General features: G+C 52.3%; 5 protein-coding genes across 5 annotated transcripts; 2 read left to right on the plus strand and 3 right to left on the minus strand.

The window, feature by feature from the left end:
- Window positions 1-433: 433 nt before the first annotated feature.
- On the plus strand, window positions 434-2,532 carry AYO21_06675 (hypothetical protein; the record flags this gene model as incomplete). Its single annotated transcript, XM_022656634.1, has 2 exons — window positions 434-1,599; window positions 1,653-2,532. 2 exons carry the CDS (start codon window positions 434-436, stop codon window positions 2,530-2,532), a joined length of 2,046 nt encoding a protein of 681 aa, XP_022511076.1.
- Window positions 2,533-3,388: 856 nt separating this feature from the next.
- AYO21_06676 (hypothetical protein) lies at window positions 3,389-4,190 on the minus strand (the record flags this gene model as incomplete). Its single annotated transcript, XM_022656635.1, has 2 exons — window positions 3,389-4,019; window positions 4,111-4,190. 2 exons carry the CDS (start codon window positions 4,188-4,190, stop codon window positions 3,389-3,391), a joined length of 711 nt encoding a protein of 236 aa, XP_022511077.1.
- A 1,743-nt stretch (window positions 4,191-5,933) lies between these two features.
- On the minus strand, window positions 5,934-6,588 carry AYO21_06677 (hypothetical protein; the record flags this gene model as incomplete). Its single annotated transcript, XM_022656636.1, has 2 exons — window positions 5,934-6,199; window positions 6,303-6,588. 2 exons carry the CDS (start codon window positions 6,586-6,588, stop codon window positions 5,934-5,936), a joined length of 552 nt encoding a protein of 183 aa, XP_022511078.1.
- A 1,016-nt stretch (window positions 6,589-7,604) lies between these two features.
- Window positions 7,605-11,307, plus strand: AYO21_06678 (hypothetical protein; the record flags this gene model as incomplete). The annotated part of the gene is made up of 5 exons (XM_022656637.1): window positions 7,605-7,909; window positions 7,970-8,021; window positions 9,000-9,347; window positions 9,416-10,289; window positions 10,337-11,307. 5 exons carry the CDS (start codon window positions 7,605-7,607, stop codon window positions 11,305-11,307), a joined length of 2,550 nt encoding a protein of 849 aa, XP_022511079.1.
- Window positions 11,308-12,531: 1,224 nt separating this feature from the next.
- On the minus strand, window positions 12,532-16,357 carry AYO21_06679 (hypothetical protein; the record flags this gene model as incomplete). Its single annotated transcript, XM_022656638.1, has 2 exons — window positions 12,532-16,203; window positions 16,256-16,357. The coding sequence occupies 2 exons, from the start codon at window positions 16,355-16,357 to the stop codon at window positions 12,532-12,534; spliced, it is 3,774 nt and encodes a 1,257-aa protein (XP_022511080.1).
- Window positions 16,358-16,629: the final 272 nt, after the last annotated feature.

Below are 16,629 nucleotides of genomic sequence, written 5' to 3' on the forward strand. Positions count from 1 at the left end.
TGTTATTGGAACTCTGCAAACCGGACACCAGCAGGCTGTTACAGAATATTTGTTGGATATCGAACTGAATACTTGACTACTTGGGTCCTCGGAACACAAGTTGCTTGCCGACACCCGGGTGTAAGCCTGCAGCATTGAGAATACGTGCCATTCTATTCAACATACGAACACTTCAATCGCGTCATAGTACGCGATCCATTTCTCGCACAACTACACGAGGGTCGACCCCGTGTCTCTTGTCAGGATTTCCCCCTCACAACCGTCGGAGTTCTATCTGTCATCGCAAAAGAGGTGGTACAAGGAGTCGACACATCCGACGGGGAACATAACAGGTCCCGGTGGTCTGGCGCCCGCTGCTGCCTTGTCCAACCGTGAGAACACAACCGGCTACCTGCAGTCGGCCCTGTGAATGACCTTTCAGGGAGCTGCAGATATGCCAAAAGCCCCGGCTTTACCCCATCTTAACTTGGCTCCTGACAACAATGAGGATTTTAATGGTCTGACCCCCGCGACGCTGAGCCCTCGCTCGACAGGCTCTCCTCATACTCCACGGTCAGCCCCGACCTCTCCATATCTGCAGGGCGCTGCGCCCTCTTTTATGTCGCACCAAGCGTCCGTGTCTCAAGACAGTCGAAACGATGGATCGCGTACAGGGCCCAGCTCTCCTCGGATAACAGCAATGCCTGAATTACCTGCTTCACCTGTTCCTCAATCGCCAAAACACGCCCGAGATCCATCCAAAGGTTTCTTTTCCAACTTGATGGCGTCGAAATCCTCCCACAAGCTGCACCCTTCGGAAACCAGTATTCCAGAGAACGGAGAAAAACCAAACGCAAGGAGCAGAGCTAGTTCAAAAGAGAGGTCTCTACATTCACTGAAAAAGCAAGGCTCGACTCCTGAATTGCCAAAGGCTGTGTCGAGCAATGGACCCAGCCATGATAACGAGGCTCCAGCCCCAGCGGAGATGTTCCCCCCTCAAGCCACTGTCGAGCTTGCGCCAGCGGCCAAAAAGACCAAGTCTAAGTTCGGCGGCATACTCGCAAGGACCAAGACCGTAAGAATGGAGGAAACAGCGCCCAAACAGAAGCACCCGCCGCCAAGTCATCTGCAACTCGACACCTCTAATTCGGCCAATGACCATGCAGACACATCTCCAAGGACTGCTCCCATAAAATTCGACCACCGAGATAGGGCATTTGGTCCTGAAAGTGGCGCAACTGTTCGAAACCGCTCAGTAGATCGCCAAGCTCGTGATGACTTCCACTCTATGAAAAGAGATCGGCAGACTGGAAACATACCTGTGTCCCATTCCTTCCGAGACGGCTCCACCCTGCAGATTTTATCGAACCTCGGGCAAACTGGAAAAGGCGTTGGAGACCGCTTGGGCAAGGCTGGGAAGGGCTTTTTTGGCAAAATCACAAGAAGTGGGAGCAGCAACGAGCGCGAACCAGCAACAGTTACGGATGACAATTACGTATGCACGACAATCAACTTGCCACTTGTGAAGCAAACTCGGAAAACCAGGATAGCGCGACGTTTGGAGTCTTCCAAGGATAAGACCGAGTTCTGGATGCCAGCTTTGCCATGGCGTTGCATTGAGTAGGTTGATCTTGCTGAATCTTCTGTTGCTCGTACTAACCAAGGGTGTGCAGCTACCTAAATATGAACGGTGCCGAAGAAGAGGGACTATATCGAATACCCGGCAGCAATAGGGACGTGAAACACTGGCAGCGGCGCTTTGACACTGAATATGACATCAACCTCTTTGACGAACCGGAACTGTATGATATAAACACGATTGGGTCTATGTTCAAGTCATGGCTACGGGAATTGCCGGATGAGATTCTTCCAAAGTCTGTCCAAAACAAGATTGCCACGCAATGTGCCGGAGCGACTTCAGCGCCCCAGCTGTTGAAAGACGAACTGTCGCGTTTGCCGCCGTTCAACTACTACCTGTTATTCGCCATCACATGTCACCTGAGTCTTCTCAACAGCTATGCCGAGAAGAACAAGATGGACTATCGAAATTTGTGCATCTGCTTTCAGCCTTGCCTGAAGATTGATGCCTTTTGTTTTCAATTTCTCGTCATGGACTGGAAGAATTGCTGGCAGGGCTGCTGGACTGAAAAGGAGTACCTGGAAGAAGAATATCGATACGAGCGGGAAGGATCGGTCAATGAAAGTGAGGACCTGGCCATTGATGAGAGAGCCATCTCTTCCAGTGGCAGCAGTCAGCAGCAGCAACAACCAACAGCTTCACAACCGCCTACATCAAATGCTCAACAAGCGCCTGCACAACAGTCCGCCCCTCCTCGGAGCGCCGATGCCGCGGCACAGCGCAAGTCCATGGCGCCCAAAACAAAACAGAGAAGCCTGTCGCAGGGTGGAAGTGCCAGAGACAGATCTAACAGCGGGCACACCCCCAGTCAGTCAGTACCCGCGGTACCACGTATGACGACTCCAGAACCTCCCAAACTGTCGCTCGATCAAAGATTGCCCGAGCTCACGGGGCTCTCTCCTATCAGAATGTGATGTCTTCGGATATTTGTCGTCGGCGTGATGAGCTTTCAGACTAACATGCTTGCATGGTCGCATGTTATGGGGGACTACAACCTCCTCCTTTTCTTTTGATGCCTCACTTGGATACGCCTCCTATGACGAATGTTTGGCATTGAAAAGCTTTAGGACATATCTTGTATTATCTATCATCTGATTTCTACTTAGCATTGCTTTTTCTTTGTGGTTGCATTGTACCGTGGCTTTCTGGCTTCCGCTTCGAGACACTGATGAAGATTCATGAGGAGAATGGTACAACCCAGGCAGGGACTGATACAGAGTGAAGCCCTGTTGTGTATGACTAGGCGAGTGTAAGATTTTGGACTGGACATGGCTCGAAGTGCGAAGGAGGTTGAGTAGGGGGAGACGAAGCGACTTTTGATACCATAGATTTGTGATGCCGTCGAGTCAAATGCAAACAGCAGTTGCAGAGAAACCTCGTATCAGATACTTCCAGAGCCCATCAATTGTGGTAGTGACTTTGACCATGATGGTGGCTCGGTTTTGTCCGGGCTCTTATCGATGTGACTCTTTGTAAACACATCCTCCTGCCACGCAGAGAGCCGCCCATGGCTTTTTGCTTCCTGCATTTGATCTTCACTCGTGCCACCGGCGCGACCTTGGGCTCGTGGCAGTGTAGATCTATGTCTCTGCAGCAGAATGAGAGGCCACAGCGACATGTGTCACTTTGCGAGGTCAGTGGCCGCTTGACGGGGCCATTGACTGGCCGTGTTGCTGGTCGACGCACGCGCTCACTCAGGCCAGCTTTGGAGGTTTCTCGCTTGTAGTATAGCACTTGACACCACCGGCGGGTCTTGAGAGTTTCTCACGGTCAACCCGTCTTTCCACCCTTCCTTGTTCGACGCTCATTGTTTCTCTGCCGTCTCTCTTGCCTCTTGATCCTCTCCACCCGCTCCCGCCGCCCTTCGCCTCTGACCGTCCTGCCGTCGCCAGCATCGGCACCGGCCTTCTCTTTCTTGACGGCCTCATCGTCCAACTCGACAAGCCAGTCGGACTCGTCCTTCTTGTTCCGTCCCTTGTAGCCCCATTTCTTGACCCACTCGCCGCTCTCCTCGTCGTACACCAGGTTCTTGCGCCTCTCCTCCTGCGCGGCGCCGCCCTTCAGGTTGCCCCCGTACTTGCCGATGCCCTTTTTGCGAGCGAACAGCTCCCACTTCGTCGGCGGCTTCGGCTTCGGCAGCGGCTTCCACCGCGGCAGGTAGTGCTGTGGTGCCGGCAGGGTCATTATCAGACCCTCCGGGGTGGATTGGATCGGGCAGGTTGTGAGGAGCGTGTTGAGAAGGGATTGTGCGCCATCGCGGGCTATTTGTCTTAGTGTGTCGTTACGCTCCGAGAGGGTTTGAGAGAGGAGGTGGGAAGTGGCGGGGAGAGGGTTTGGGTCGATGGCGGTCAGGTAGCCCAAGTCGTAGGTGTATGGCGTGGGCTTTTCAACGGTCGTCGGCCTATGTGAGAGGAAATGTGTCAGGACGTATGACTCCACAGATTGTACAGTCTGTAGGATTGGAACACGGAGCGAGCGCAAGAATAACGTACAGTTTTTCTGATTTTGTTTGTGCCGGGTGCGAAACTGTTGACGACAAATGTGTTTCCGCTCCACTCATGTTTGTGTCCATGGTTGTGTCCGTGGCCATATCTTTGTTTGCCAGATGTGAGTCTTTCTACTCCAACACTGAACTTCTCCTCAAAAAAAGAAAGGGTAACCCAGATAATGGTGCTGGAGGGAAGAAATATAGACACCAACCCACAATAATGGTTTTCGTTTCTCCGCACCAGAAATTTTGACAAGGCTGAGCTAATCCTAGTTAGGTGGTAAGATTGTCACTCCTGCTTTTGTGCGGAGGATGGGGTTTCCCATACATATCCCTGGTCTGAGAGTCAGGGTGGCTTCATGTGGACGCAGTGATTTGTTGAATACACCCTCGCACACACAGAGGTATAGAGGTTTGTATTCTGATATCTACAATCGTCTCGATATGAACTCATTCTGCGAGATCCTTCGATTGTCTCACTAGTGAAAAGGACTTTTATCGCAATTCAATCGTCGTAAGTGTGGTCTTCCACCTTCCACTATTACAGAGTTGTCGTATCGTTGGTCAATAATATACGGGATGCCGACTCTTTCTACTTTCGGAAAGGGGTATATATATAACGCTCTTCAGGCCTATCCGAATCTGGATTTGAGGATGCCGAGTTTAGTCCTTTTTATTCACGATCACGCGAGTTGCCAACAGATGTAAACTTTCCGTTACAAGGATTTGCTCTGTGGCTTGATCTCCTGGATGACAGACACCAATTGGATCTCTCGAGGGAACTATCGACCGAAGGTCCTGGCTCATGCGTGTGTTGAGTCCTTGATCGTTCCGGTCTCTTATACCCAGCAGCTCTTCCCTGATTGCGGAGGTGATCATCAAATGAGAGGAGAAACCCCTCCAAAATCCCAACGATGAGAAATATGTTTCGCGTCTCTTGGGTTTGTCCTTCGGGTTTCCTGCTGCATAATAGGAGAGCACACACCAAGGTTTCTTGCCCCATAGGTTCCATTATTATCCTCGAACCCCCGAAACAAGAACGGAGCCCGTTATCACAGAGATGAATGTTGACACAATGTGGAGATGCGTGGCTGATGCTGCCGGTGCCGTCGCGAGCCTGGCATCACCAGACCTGTCCTATGTGAGGGCCGAACGCGCCAGCCTCATACGGTTCTATTCTAAATCCCCGAGCTGTGGGCGTGCCCCAAAACCACCAGGTTGCCCTGCAGCCGCTTCCACACATCCACCTCTCCTCCCCCCCAAAGGGTTTGAACCATTGTGCTAGCTTCCGACTCGCGAAGGCTGTGACAGCTGGCCATGTAAGCTGAACATAATCGCCCCAGTTGCGTGGTTCGGAACCTCCCGCTGGACCTATCATATCAGAGAACACATATTATGGCTCACCACGCTCCCTTATAGGCAGCATAGTGGACCTCCCAGCTTCCGATCAACTCATCTCAGCATCGTCTTCGGACATTTCCTTCACCCAGGACCCGATGGGTTTCTGCGAGACGTGCAGATTTTCTCGGGCTGGCGTGGAAGGGCCAAAATGGTTCGCCATACTTTCTGGGCGACACATCGAGCGAAAGGCTCGCATAACAGCACAAGCACCTCTGAATATGCTCAAGCAATCTGACAGAACGAATGTAGGCAAATACTAAAATTTGTGCAATCCCCTTCAGAAGCACCTAGGCCCCGCGTTAATTGGTGTGTCTTGAGACAAAAACGCTTGTAACCCTTTCAAATCGCTCGTCTGGAATATACTGTTTGAACATAGACAACAGGACGGGAGGAGAATTCTGTTCCAGGCTCCCCCATTCCGCGTCCCTAACAATCCTCGTCCTCATCGTGGCCGCCGTCCTCGTCATCATGGCCGCCATGACCACCAAGACCATCGTGACCGCCGTGACCACCATCGCCACCATCGTGGCCACCCTGCCCTCCTCCGTTCAAGCCCTGACCTTGGCCCGGGACAGCGCCCATGTCTTGAGCCTCGTGGCCGGCAGTCATGCCGACTTTCTTTGCAAGGCGAGCGAGCAGCAAAAGGCCAACGTGGACCATGCTCTCCAGGTGAGCTTCGTGGATAGGTTCCGCTATGATTTTCTCTCCCGTCAATGCTTGATCCTGAAACACACAACACAGGAATATCCTAGAGGGGTGGGCTGGGGAAGCAATAGAGAGAGGGAAGACACCCACAAGCAATCTTGTCCAGGAGCTGCATCGACTCGGCGTGGTGAGGATCCTGAGCGAATCTCGAATGCGCGTGCTGCGGCTTGGGGACGTGCGAAGGCCCCGGCTGCGGGTCCATGACCAGTTTGACCACCAGCTGGACCAAGGATGCCATGTCGCCATCCTGCCCCCCTTCCATCCCGCTCATGTCCCCACCCATGCCTTGGCCGTCGCCGCCATGATGGTCTTCGTAGTCGTAGCCCTCGTCGCCTTCACCACCTTCGTGCCCGTAGCTGTCGTCCTGGCCGTGCATATTTTTCTTTTTATCTCTGCGAGTGGCGGAAAATTAAAGGCGTAAAAATCGAGTTTCTCTGTGTGACCGAGAAGCCAGGCAATATGTATGAAGCAGAAAATGAACGCTTTACCACAGATCACGATGCGTTAGCCTGGAGGATATGCAAGATTGAGCGCCGATCACTTTCGTCGATGCAGGAGATGATCTTTTATATGCAGACCTCATACTAGATCTGTGTGTATGATTTTGGGTATGTAGGCCCCAGATCTAAAAATGACTCGCGTTTCAATTTAGGAATCAACCAGGCACACAGCTGAACCTCACACCTACCCCCCCTCTCCTTCTCCCGAGTCAGTGGAGATCAAGACGGCGAAAGAATACGGCCGTTGTATACATACCGCGTCCAAAAGGGCCCGAATGGGCTGGCTGCATTGGATACGGATTAGGCTAATGTACCTACTCGATGCGGATATAGAGTTATTTTTACCCCAGAGATACAAGTGCTTATATTGGTTAAGGTTATTATTCTTAGTCATTTTTGCTACTATTGCCCAGTTCGCCATCAAACTACCCACTCGTGCCACTCTATCATGCTGCAGGTCAGCGCCTTAGGCGCACACTTCACAACGATCTCAACGTCATTTCGGAGGGCAGTGTCCCATCCCGATCCTGGTTGCGGCACCGAGGAGAGCTCTTTTGTTCACGGTCAAATCTGTACAATCGAACCCATCAGCAGGGGTATCCGAGGTACAGTCAGCTTATCGCCGCATATCCCCCAAATGCATCAATACCTGGCCTTGTGCCCGGTGCGCATAGCTCGACAGTCTCTTGTTCCAAACTTGGGTCCATTAACCATAGCAATAGTCTCCAATATAGATCATTGACTGGTCCGATAAATTGCTGGGACCTGCTCTGGCGAGTTACTGGTCACATCAGACATTTGCAATCATCAGCATACCTCACAGACTGTTCCAATACTGATTCCCTCGTTGTGCACATTTACCGACCTTGATATCGCCCTCGCATACAAAAAGATGGCCGCTGCAGCAGCTGATCTAGCTGCGGACGCGGTGCAAGCCGGTGTCTCCCTTTTCGGCGCCATCTTCAACTCAGGCGCGGATAAGGACTATCGAAGTGCCTGGACACAGGTTCAAATTGGAGACATGTCGTCGAAGAACCCGGGCAAGAATGTCATGTGTGTCTTCACAAAGCACGATGCATCTGGCCTCGTCAACAGCACAATGACAATTCGGGAATGTACCTGCCCCAACAGCGGATCAGTCTTGACATATTCTTGTTACGTCTTTGATTCAGGGCCATTTGTGTTGCAAGGAGACGGGTTAGTGCTGTTATAGACGAGTTCTCAACCAAGGACAGGCTCAACTGACGTCTTTTGCAGAGGATACCTCAACTGGTGTTTTGCCGGCAATTTTACAAGAGACGGTGGCAACGTGAGTGCAATGGAGATCCTGAACAGGGAAATGGCTAACACAGATGATCTAGGTTACTTTCAATCCTATGAGTTGAAATCAGGGCATGATATCCAATACTTTCAGAAACCAATTTCAAACCCTGTTTGCTTCAGCTCGGTGGTGCACATGTGTGTATGGTTGTGTAGTTCATTAGCAAGCCCCGCTGGCCATTGAGGAATGAAGTCAATTCCAGTGTTCTTTTTTTAAATTTTTGGTCATATGGAGAGGAATGCCTTGCAGTGCCAGGTGTTTTGTTCAAGGCACAACTGGAGAGGGTGCCATCGTCTTTGACTAGAAGTCCGCTAGTGGACGCGACAATCAAATATATTTCAAACGAGATGGTGTGGCTGTTTCTGCTTGAGCAAGGTGGAGGTATCAAGAGAAGATATGGCTGGACCCTGTCGCTCCTCGTCTAGAGGCGAAGTCGGGCAGGCCAAGCCAGTTATACAGCCTGAGACTGTCCGCTGTACATCAAGAGTCCTCGAGGTGGCTGTCACATGATCAGGCGAATATAAGATTGAAGGATCCCGTAAAAATTCGCCTTCGTCCACGCTCCTGCGGTAGTAGACACCAACAAGAGGTTTTGCCTCTTCGATTCAAACAAGGCTGGGAACAGTTTAGACCAGAGCTCACTGCAGTTGGTGCCTCATTGGATAAAGGCATGGGAAAGACGCTATGTGACGACATGGAACTAAAGAACCCTTCTTCCTGAGTGCAGTGCCATAATTGGCAATTTGATACCTGGTGTAGTCAAATTTGTGCGAATTCATCTGTGAACGTGTTGAGATGTTTGAGATGTTTGTCATGTTTGTCTAGGGAAAGAATAGGGGCAGGTGGGCAGCAGCCTTGAGATTCCGAGGGGCATGCCAAGTCTGCCAAGTCACCTGATCCTTTGTTTACGTACCGACTCTGTTCCGGCAACCAAGCGGGCCTCGTGCTGAACTTGTTGGTGAGTAGCACCAGTGGTTTGCACCAAATCTTCGGCTCTGCGAGATTGTCGATCGAAAGTCTCAATCACTTCCACCTCCACCAAACAAACGCCCTGTGCTCGCTGCCCCTTCTAACACAGACCATCTGCGGTCACCCTCACACATCCTTACCTCCATGTCATCGGCCATGTCTGGGGTTAGCGGTACATATCGAGGCACACCTACGCCCAACCGTCGTGGTCCACTCCCATTTGCAGACTCCCCTTCCGCGATTCCTCGTCCCAAGTTAGAGTCTTCCAGTAACGCCGCGCCCAGCGAGATGTCGGGCACCTCTACCGTGTCGGCAAGCCGACAGAAGCAGAGCAAGAGAGACGAGGTGCGTTATCACGTCCTGAACCTATCCAAGCCAGCCCTGTGCCTAACACGCATGGCTTTTACTTCTAGGCAATTCGACGCAAGATGGAAGCCGATCTCAGCAAGAAGAAGCATGCCCCTTCCCGCGCTCGACATACCCGCAAGGCACCACCCGGAACCGTCCTGGCCCTCAAACCCAGTCAGGCCCTACAGATCAAGCCCTCCACCACTGTCGCCGAGGCTGCTCAGCTCATGGCTGCCAAGAGAGAGGACTGCGTTCTAGTTACAGATGACGACGATAGAATCGCGGGTATATTCACAGCGAAGGATCTGGCCTTCCGTGTTGTGGGCGCCGGAATCAAGGCTAGCCAGGTTACAATTGAGCAGATCATGACCAAGAACCCGCTCTGTGCGAGGACTGACACAAGTGCCACCGATGCCCTAGACCTGATGGTCCGAAAAGGATTCCGACATTTGCCCGTCATGGACGAGAATCAAGACATTTCGGGCATTCTCGATATCACGAAATGTTTTTACGAGGCTATGGAAAAGCTGGAACGTGCATACAGCTCATCGCGCAAGCTGTACGATGCACTCGAAGGTGTACAATCTGAACTTGGCTCCAGTCAACCCCAACAGATTATCCAATACGTCGAGGCTTTGAGACTAAAGATGTCGGGACCTACCTTGGAATCTGTGCTCAACGGGCTCCCTCCCACCACCGTCTCGGTTAGGACGTCTGTAAAAGAGGCGGCGCAGCTCATGAAGGAAAATCACACAACCGCCGTGCTGGTGCAAGATCAGGGGTCTATCACCGGCATTTTCACTAGTAAAGATGTTGTACTCCGTGTCATTGCCCCTGGGCTTGATCCCTCAAACTGCAGTGTGGTAAGGGTGATGACCCCTCACCCAGATTTCGCGCCCACGGATATGAGCATTCAGGCTGCTCTGCGCAAGATGCATGGTAAGTCCTATTCATATCGGACTGGGTAAAAGTGCTCATAGTCACAGATGGTCATTACCTCAATCTCCCGGTCATGAATGGCGAGGGTGAAATCGTCGGCATGGTCGACGTCCTCAAATTAACCTATGCCACTCTTGAACAAATCAACACTATGAATTCTGGGGAAGCAGAGGGACCAGCATGGAACAAGTTCTGGCTATCAATGGACAATGATACTGAATCAATCATGTCCGGCGAGGGAAGCCATCGCCCAACCACACCTGGCCATCGCTCGATGATGGACTCGGAGGCTGGCCGACCTGCTTTCGAAAGAGGTGATAGCGTCATGCCACACGACTCCGCGTCGCACCGAGGAGATGATGTCCACTCTGAGGTACTTCCATCTGTCGAATCGCCGGAAGAAACACCTTTTCCGTTCAAGTTTAAAGCCCCCAGCGGACGAGTCCATCGGATACAAGTTCTCGCTAGTACCGGGCTTACCGAACTGGTCAACCAAGTAACCGCAAAATTGGGCAGTGAAGTGGACTCTGTGGGCGGCGAAGCCACTGTCGAGGAAGGTAAATTGGGGAAAGCAGGTTATGCATTGAGCTACCTGGACAATGAGGGCGACACCGTCTCCATCACTACGGATCAAGACCTGCTCGATGCAATTCTGCTGGCGAGGCAGGGAAAGAGAGATAAAGTTGACTTGTTCGTCCATGACCCCACACAGCCGCCAATTGCTACGACTATCGATCCAAGACCTCAGCTTTCGAAACCACCAACGCCTCCTGAGTCGATCCTCAAGGAGGTGGCAATAGACGCAGCGGAAGAGGGCGACGAAGACGACGAAGATGTTGTTCCCCTTGCGAAAACGATCCGGTCGAGACGAGCGCCACCAGCGATGCAACAAAGGAAGGAAGAACAACCGCAGGTCATTGCCGGTGTGCCGAATGATCTGCTTCTTCCTGGAGCCATTGTCACGCTTGCGGTTGTTATTGTTGGTGTTTTTGCTGTCGCCCGCGCGACGGCAAAGTAAGAATGATACCCCATGACTCCAATGCTGTCGTTACAGGTGCCTGTTTCTGGCTGTTCAGATTTTTGACCTTGTGGTCCGGAGGCGTTTCTCTCTCTCAGGACAGAGGAACGTTTTACTTGAATCCGATGCTGCTTTAGCAGCAGGTTTGACGAGGCAACATAGACTACTTACCTACTTATCTAGTTCCTATACAAGTGTCTCTATACGTTCGGTTTGTCTTCTTCTCCCACCTGGATGCCTGTACAGTTGTCGTCGTTCAGGGGGCCAAGCGCGCGAGAGAAGCCCGCCTGTTGAGACGTTCGGATGCTTTTGGGAAAGGGGAAGAAAGGAAAGGGAAGGGGATGTGAGCGTGTATATGTACAGAGCACCGCACGAATCTTTACTCTCCAGAAGCCAAGAACTTGGTATCCTAATGAGGCCCGACTCCTGCTACTTCTTTTGATCCTTCTTCTGATCTTGCTCCTGCTCTGTGTAAACCATGCATGCCTGCGTGTCTGCTGGGCTGTTACTTTCTCTTTCTTTTTCTCCTGTCTCCTCTTTTTCTCATCATATCCTAGTCTTGTTTTTGGGCGTCCAAGTTTCCCCCCCCCCTTCCTCACTACTTACCTTTCTTCGATGTACGTTGTCAATACGACGTATTTTGTTCGTATGTACATGTGTATTCGTGTTGGAGTGAGACGGACGAATGAGGCTGGACAAACACATTACCTTACCTAAAGGTAGTGAGTGGTCCCTTGTACCGTGGATCTCACTTGCATACTAGGTAGCTTGTATGGAGTACCCGCTCGTACATGGCGAAGTGGCCAGGCACCCAGGCCATGCGGTCCCAGGAATCCATCCTACTGCTCACTCGTACGGAGGACTCGCCATCCATCTATGAGGCTGTACCCGAGAGTGAAGTTCACACTGCGTTCCGTTCCACTCGGCCTGGCCTGGTCTGATCTAGTCTGGTTCAGCTACTTGCAGGTCTCCGGGGTGGCTGTGCTGACGGTATACACACATACAGACCTCGGGAGACACCCCCACCCACAGCCCACAGCCCACACGTCTGTCTATCCACATGCGGTATATCAGAGTATACATATTCGGTAAGACCAAAGTCACCGTCCCTTGCGTCCCCATAGCATAAGATAAGCAAGGACCTGTTCGTTCGGCTCGGGCCCTGATATCAAAAACAAAAGCAACCAAAATGCCATGCTTACGTCGTTGTTTATGTAACTTTATCTACATCAAGCTCGTCCGGCCCCCGACTTCCCTGCCGCCTTGACCGGAGGGCATCTCGCCGTTTCGCCCGACCACAAACTCCTGATAGATGGCGGCCAACCGTCGCCTCTCCTCGGGGCTGATGGAGCTGCGAGTCGTCGCCAGTGACTTCTCCATGTGTCGCCACTCAATCACCACCTCGTCCTTGCGGGATCCGTTGGCCTCGGCGCCGTCGGCGTCTCCGTCCGCCGTGCCGTCGTAGATCCCACTAGCTCCTCCACCCGAGCCTCCTAGGTCGTGGGAAGGTGCCCGGCGTGCGAAGCTGCTCTTCAGAGCCGCCTTTTCACGCTTCCGCGCCAGTTTCAATTCGTCAATCTTCGAGGCAATGGCCGCTTTCGACTCCATTGTCGAGGCCCCCGTACCCAGTGACTTCCTTGCCAGGGCGTCTTCCTCGGCCGAATACAGAAAGTGGAAGAAATCGTGCTTCCCTTGTGTGCTGTGGTGTTTGCGGCGCTTCCCACCCCCGCCTGAGCTGCTGCCACCGCTGCTGTTATTGGTACCATTGACCAGTTCCCGACCCTTTTCCCGGTCGGATGGCTTGTCGCCTAACAAGTCGTGAATGGCCTCGAGATGGGCGTTGTACATGAGCGCCTGAAGGTCTGCGCCACTGAAGCCTTCGGTGCGCTGTGCAACGCTGAGTAGTCGATTCTGTACCTCGGGCTTCAACCGTAGTTTCGCGCTGACCGCCGTCAAAATATCCAGTCGATCATTCATATCTGGCATGTCGCACAACAGACTCTTGTCCAGCCGTCCTGGTCTGAGAAGAGCCGGGTCAATCAGGTCTGGCCTGCTGGTGGCCGCCAGCACGTAGACTCCCTCAAGTCCTTCGGCACCATCCATCTGCGTAAGCATCTGATTGACCACTCGATCTGTCACGCCCGTCGAGTCGTGTCCTCGTTTCGGCGCAATGCTGTCAAATTCGTCAAAGAACAAGACGCATGGCTTCGCAGCCTGGGCGCGCTCGAATAGATCTCGAACCGACTTTTCAGAGGCACCGATATACTTGTTTAAGATTTCCGGGCCTTTGACAGAGATGAAGTTGAGGTTGCACTCACCCGCTACGGCAGAGGCCAGGAGTGTCTTCCCACAGCCGGGGTACCCGTAGAGCAACAGCCCTGAGCGGAGGCGGAGAGGAGATCGCGCAAAGATAGGTGCGTATTTTGTGGGATAAAGGAGTGTCTCGAGGAGGGTGTTACGGGTGTCGTGCAGACCGCCGATCGAGGAGAATGTGGTGGTCGAGTGGGTCAACGTCACGTTGCGGAGGGAAGAAGGCGTGAAGTTCTTTAATGCGGCGTCAAAGTCACCCTTCGTCAAGGTCGGTGGTGCATCTGAGTCGTCATTTTCTGATATCATACGGGTGAGAGTTTCATTTCGGGCGCGAGCCAGGAGAAGGACGAGGTCAGCTGGCATGTAGCCATCAGTTTTCCCGGCGACATCGAGCAAGTCGAGACTGGGTGCAACGCGGAATCCCTCAGCCGGTGGTGACGAAGCAGAAGATGTCGGCCTTGAGGACGGGTTTGATGGATCCATCCAGGAAGTCTCTGACATGCTTTGAGTATCACTTTGGTTGCGGTTGTGGCCCCGGTTATTGAGCTGCCATCCATCATTTGTGAGAGACACAAGAATGTCTCGACGGATTTCCTTTGTGGGAGCCTTGATGGAGACTATATCACCTACTATGTGGCCTCCAATCATGATGCTGTTGAGCGAGTCCTTGGATTGTGCCGTGGCCAACATAGTAACGCCAGAATGAATGCTGCAGTATTGGCGTACAATAGCACAAAGAACCTCGGTGATCTGGCGACTGCGACCGTTGTCGTTGCCGACCTCGAGTTCAGTCTCAGCAGGACAAATCTTATCCAGGTCGTCCAGCACGACAACTGACTGTCCGCCCAAGCGTGCACACCAGGACGCTGACATGAACAGCCTCGTAAGAGTCTCCTTCACTGTCGAGACCCTGGTTTCGTCCGTCACCAGTTTCTGGCAATCAAAGTACGTCACATTGAAAACGTAGTCCTCCCTAAGCCGCTGTGAGATGCAGTGTGCGAGTGAAGTCTTGCCTGACCCGACTCCACCGGTCAACAGCACAGAAGAGCATAGGGCTAAATTTGAAAGGCATTGCCTAATGATCCCGTCGACACCTATCAAAGTGGGAAGTTTGGAAGGTATTCCATGGGCAAAGGTGGGAAACATGGTCGTCAGCTCCAGAGGCCGGGGCACTTCGGCCTTGATTTCAAATTCATGGTCTTGCTCTTGTCCCAGCACCCATAAACACGAATTATCATGATCTTCTTCGACCTCGGCAGGGCGACGAAATCTCAGAATCCCGCCATCAAATGATGCTGCAGAGGAGGAATCTCCAGAGGGTGGAAGTACCATTCCGTCAGTGATTGGCCCAGATAGCAGTCCTTCATCTCCAGCAAAAGTCAGTCGGATCTTGTCGGCCAGCGCTTGTTTAGCTGCTTTCGAATCTCCGCCAAATTGGAGGCCGTCTTTCTTTTTCGAATTCACGGGCAGAAACGGATAGAATTGAAACCTTTTGATAGAATAACGGGGTAAGGGTGGCCCAGTAGCCTGGACCCGGACAATGAGTCCGACCATCCCTCCTGCACCAAGCATCTGGCAAAGCGAAGTCGACAGGACTGCGTGATTGCCGTCGATTGGGGTGGACCAGGGAAGGATCTGGGCCACAATTTTAGAAGCCGGCCTTCCAACTTCGCTGTTCTCTTCTTCCTTGAGTCGGTTGACCTGGCTACTGTCCAACTGAGCCCTCATACCGGCCGGTTTTATGATAGTGATGTTTGCCCATGTAGCGGCTCTGAGGCTTTCAGATGCAATCATTTCGTTACTGAGCCAAATGCAGAGCTTGTCATCGTTTTGGGATATGCTCTGGTCTTCATCGAAAAAGCTGCCTGCCATTGCTCGGTCGATTGCGCGCATGAATAATGCAGGTCTCACGGGACCTGTTCTGTTCCGGGCGTTGCTGACACCACTTTTGCCGCTTCGCCTGCTTGCCGTGCTCCTCGCATCTCGCCTGTCACTCCTGGTAGATTTGGGCCGGGTCTTGGGGGCAACAATGACTTCTGCATCCGGAGCTATTTTCGCAAACGGGATGGTGTTTGGAACAGGCGGTACCAGGGAGGTAACGATAATATTTGCGGTTGACGTTGGTGATAAATGTAGAGTTAAGGGATGGGTATGTTCCGCTTGAACGGTAGTTTTACTGCTGTATGCGGGATTGGGTAGTGCACGAATCTGAGATAGAAGGTTTAACTCCAGGAAAGTGGCATGCAGTTCAATAACTTCCCAGTCTGCAGGTGTCAATGGCTCGATGTTGATGCTATGGGCGACAGGCGGGTCAAGATGAACCAAAATGCCAATCTTCTGGCCTTCTGAGAGTCCGAGCAACTTTGCAAACGTCGCATCAATCTCAACGGTTTGAACATCCTGTTCCCGGCTCCCTGGCCGTGCCCTATCGTTATTCAGAAGCGACGCTGGTCGTGTCCGGCTAGGCATGCCAGTCCAACCAACATAAGCAGATCGTTGAAAGCCAGCAGTATTGCCACTGGAGACGGCGCCAGAGGAAAGAGTCTGGGACCGGTATTGCAGTTCGACAACAACATTTTGAGCTGGCTGGGACAAATGTGAGCAGAGAGAATCTGGGCGTTCCGAGAGGATGGCTTACGATATTGGTATTGCTGATCAACGCAATCAGTCCCGGGGGTAGATTGACGAGGCAATTCTGGAGGGATACCAGCGCTACCTCAGCGCGTACGGGAGGAGGCATTTTCTCGGATTGCCGTCAAAGCTAAGCAGAGGTTTGTAGGTCCAACCAATCAGGGGAGCAACGTTGCAGGTCAGTAGAGACAGACTCTGAAGGACATGAACAGCGGAGATCGGCTTCGGGTGAAGGAGTGAAGATATGAACAAGAAGCCTTGGTGGTTTAGAAACGTGTTATGGCGATATAGAAAATCAATGAATGAAGCTGGGATGTTGGCGAGATAGCCTTCCGAAGACACGGAGGCCATCGCCACTACTGATCAAGCCTCGGCAAGGAG

This window comes from Fonsecaea monophora (genome assembly GCF_001642475.1).
Source record: "Fonsecaea monophora strain CBS 269.37 chromosome Unknown Scaff47, whole genome shotgun sequence".
Lineage (NCBI taxonomy): Eukaryota > Fungi > Ascomycota > Eurotiomycetes > Chaetothyriales > Herpotrichiellaceae > Fonsecaea > Fonsecaea monophora.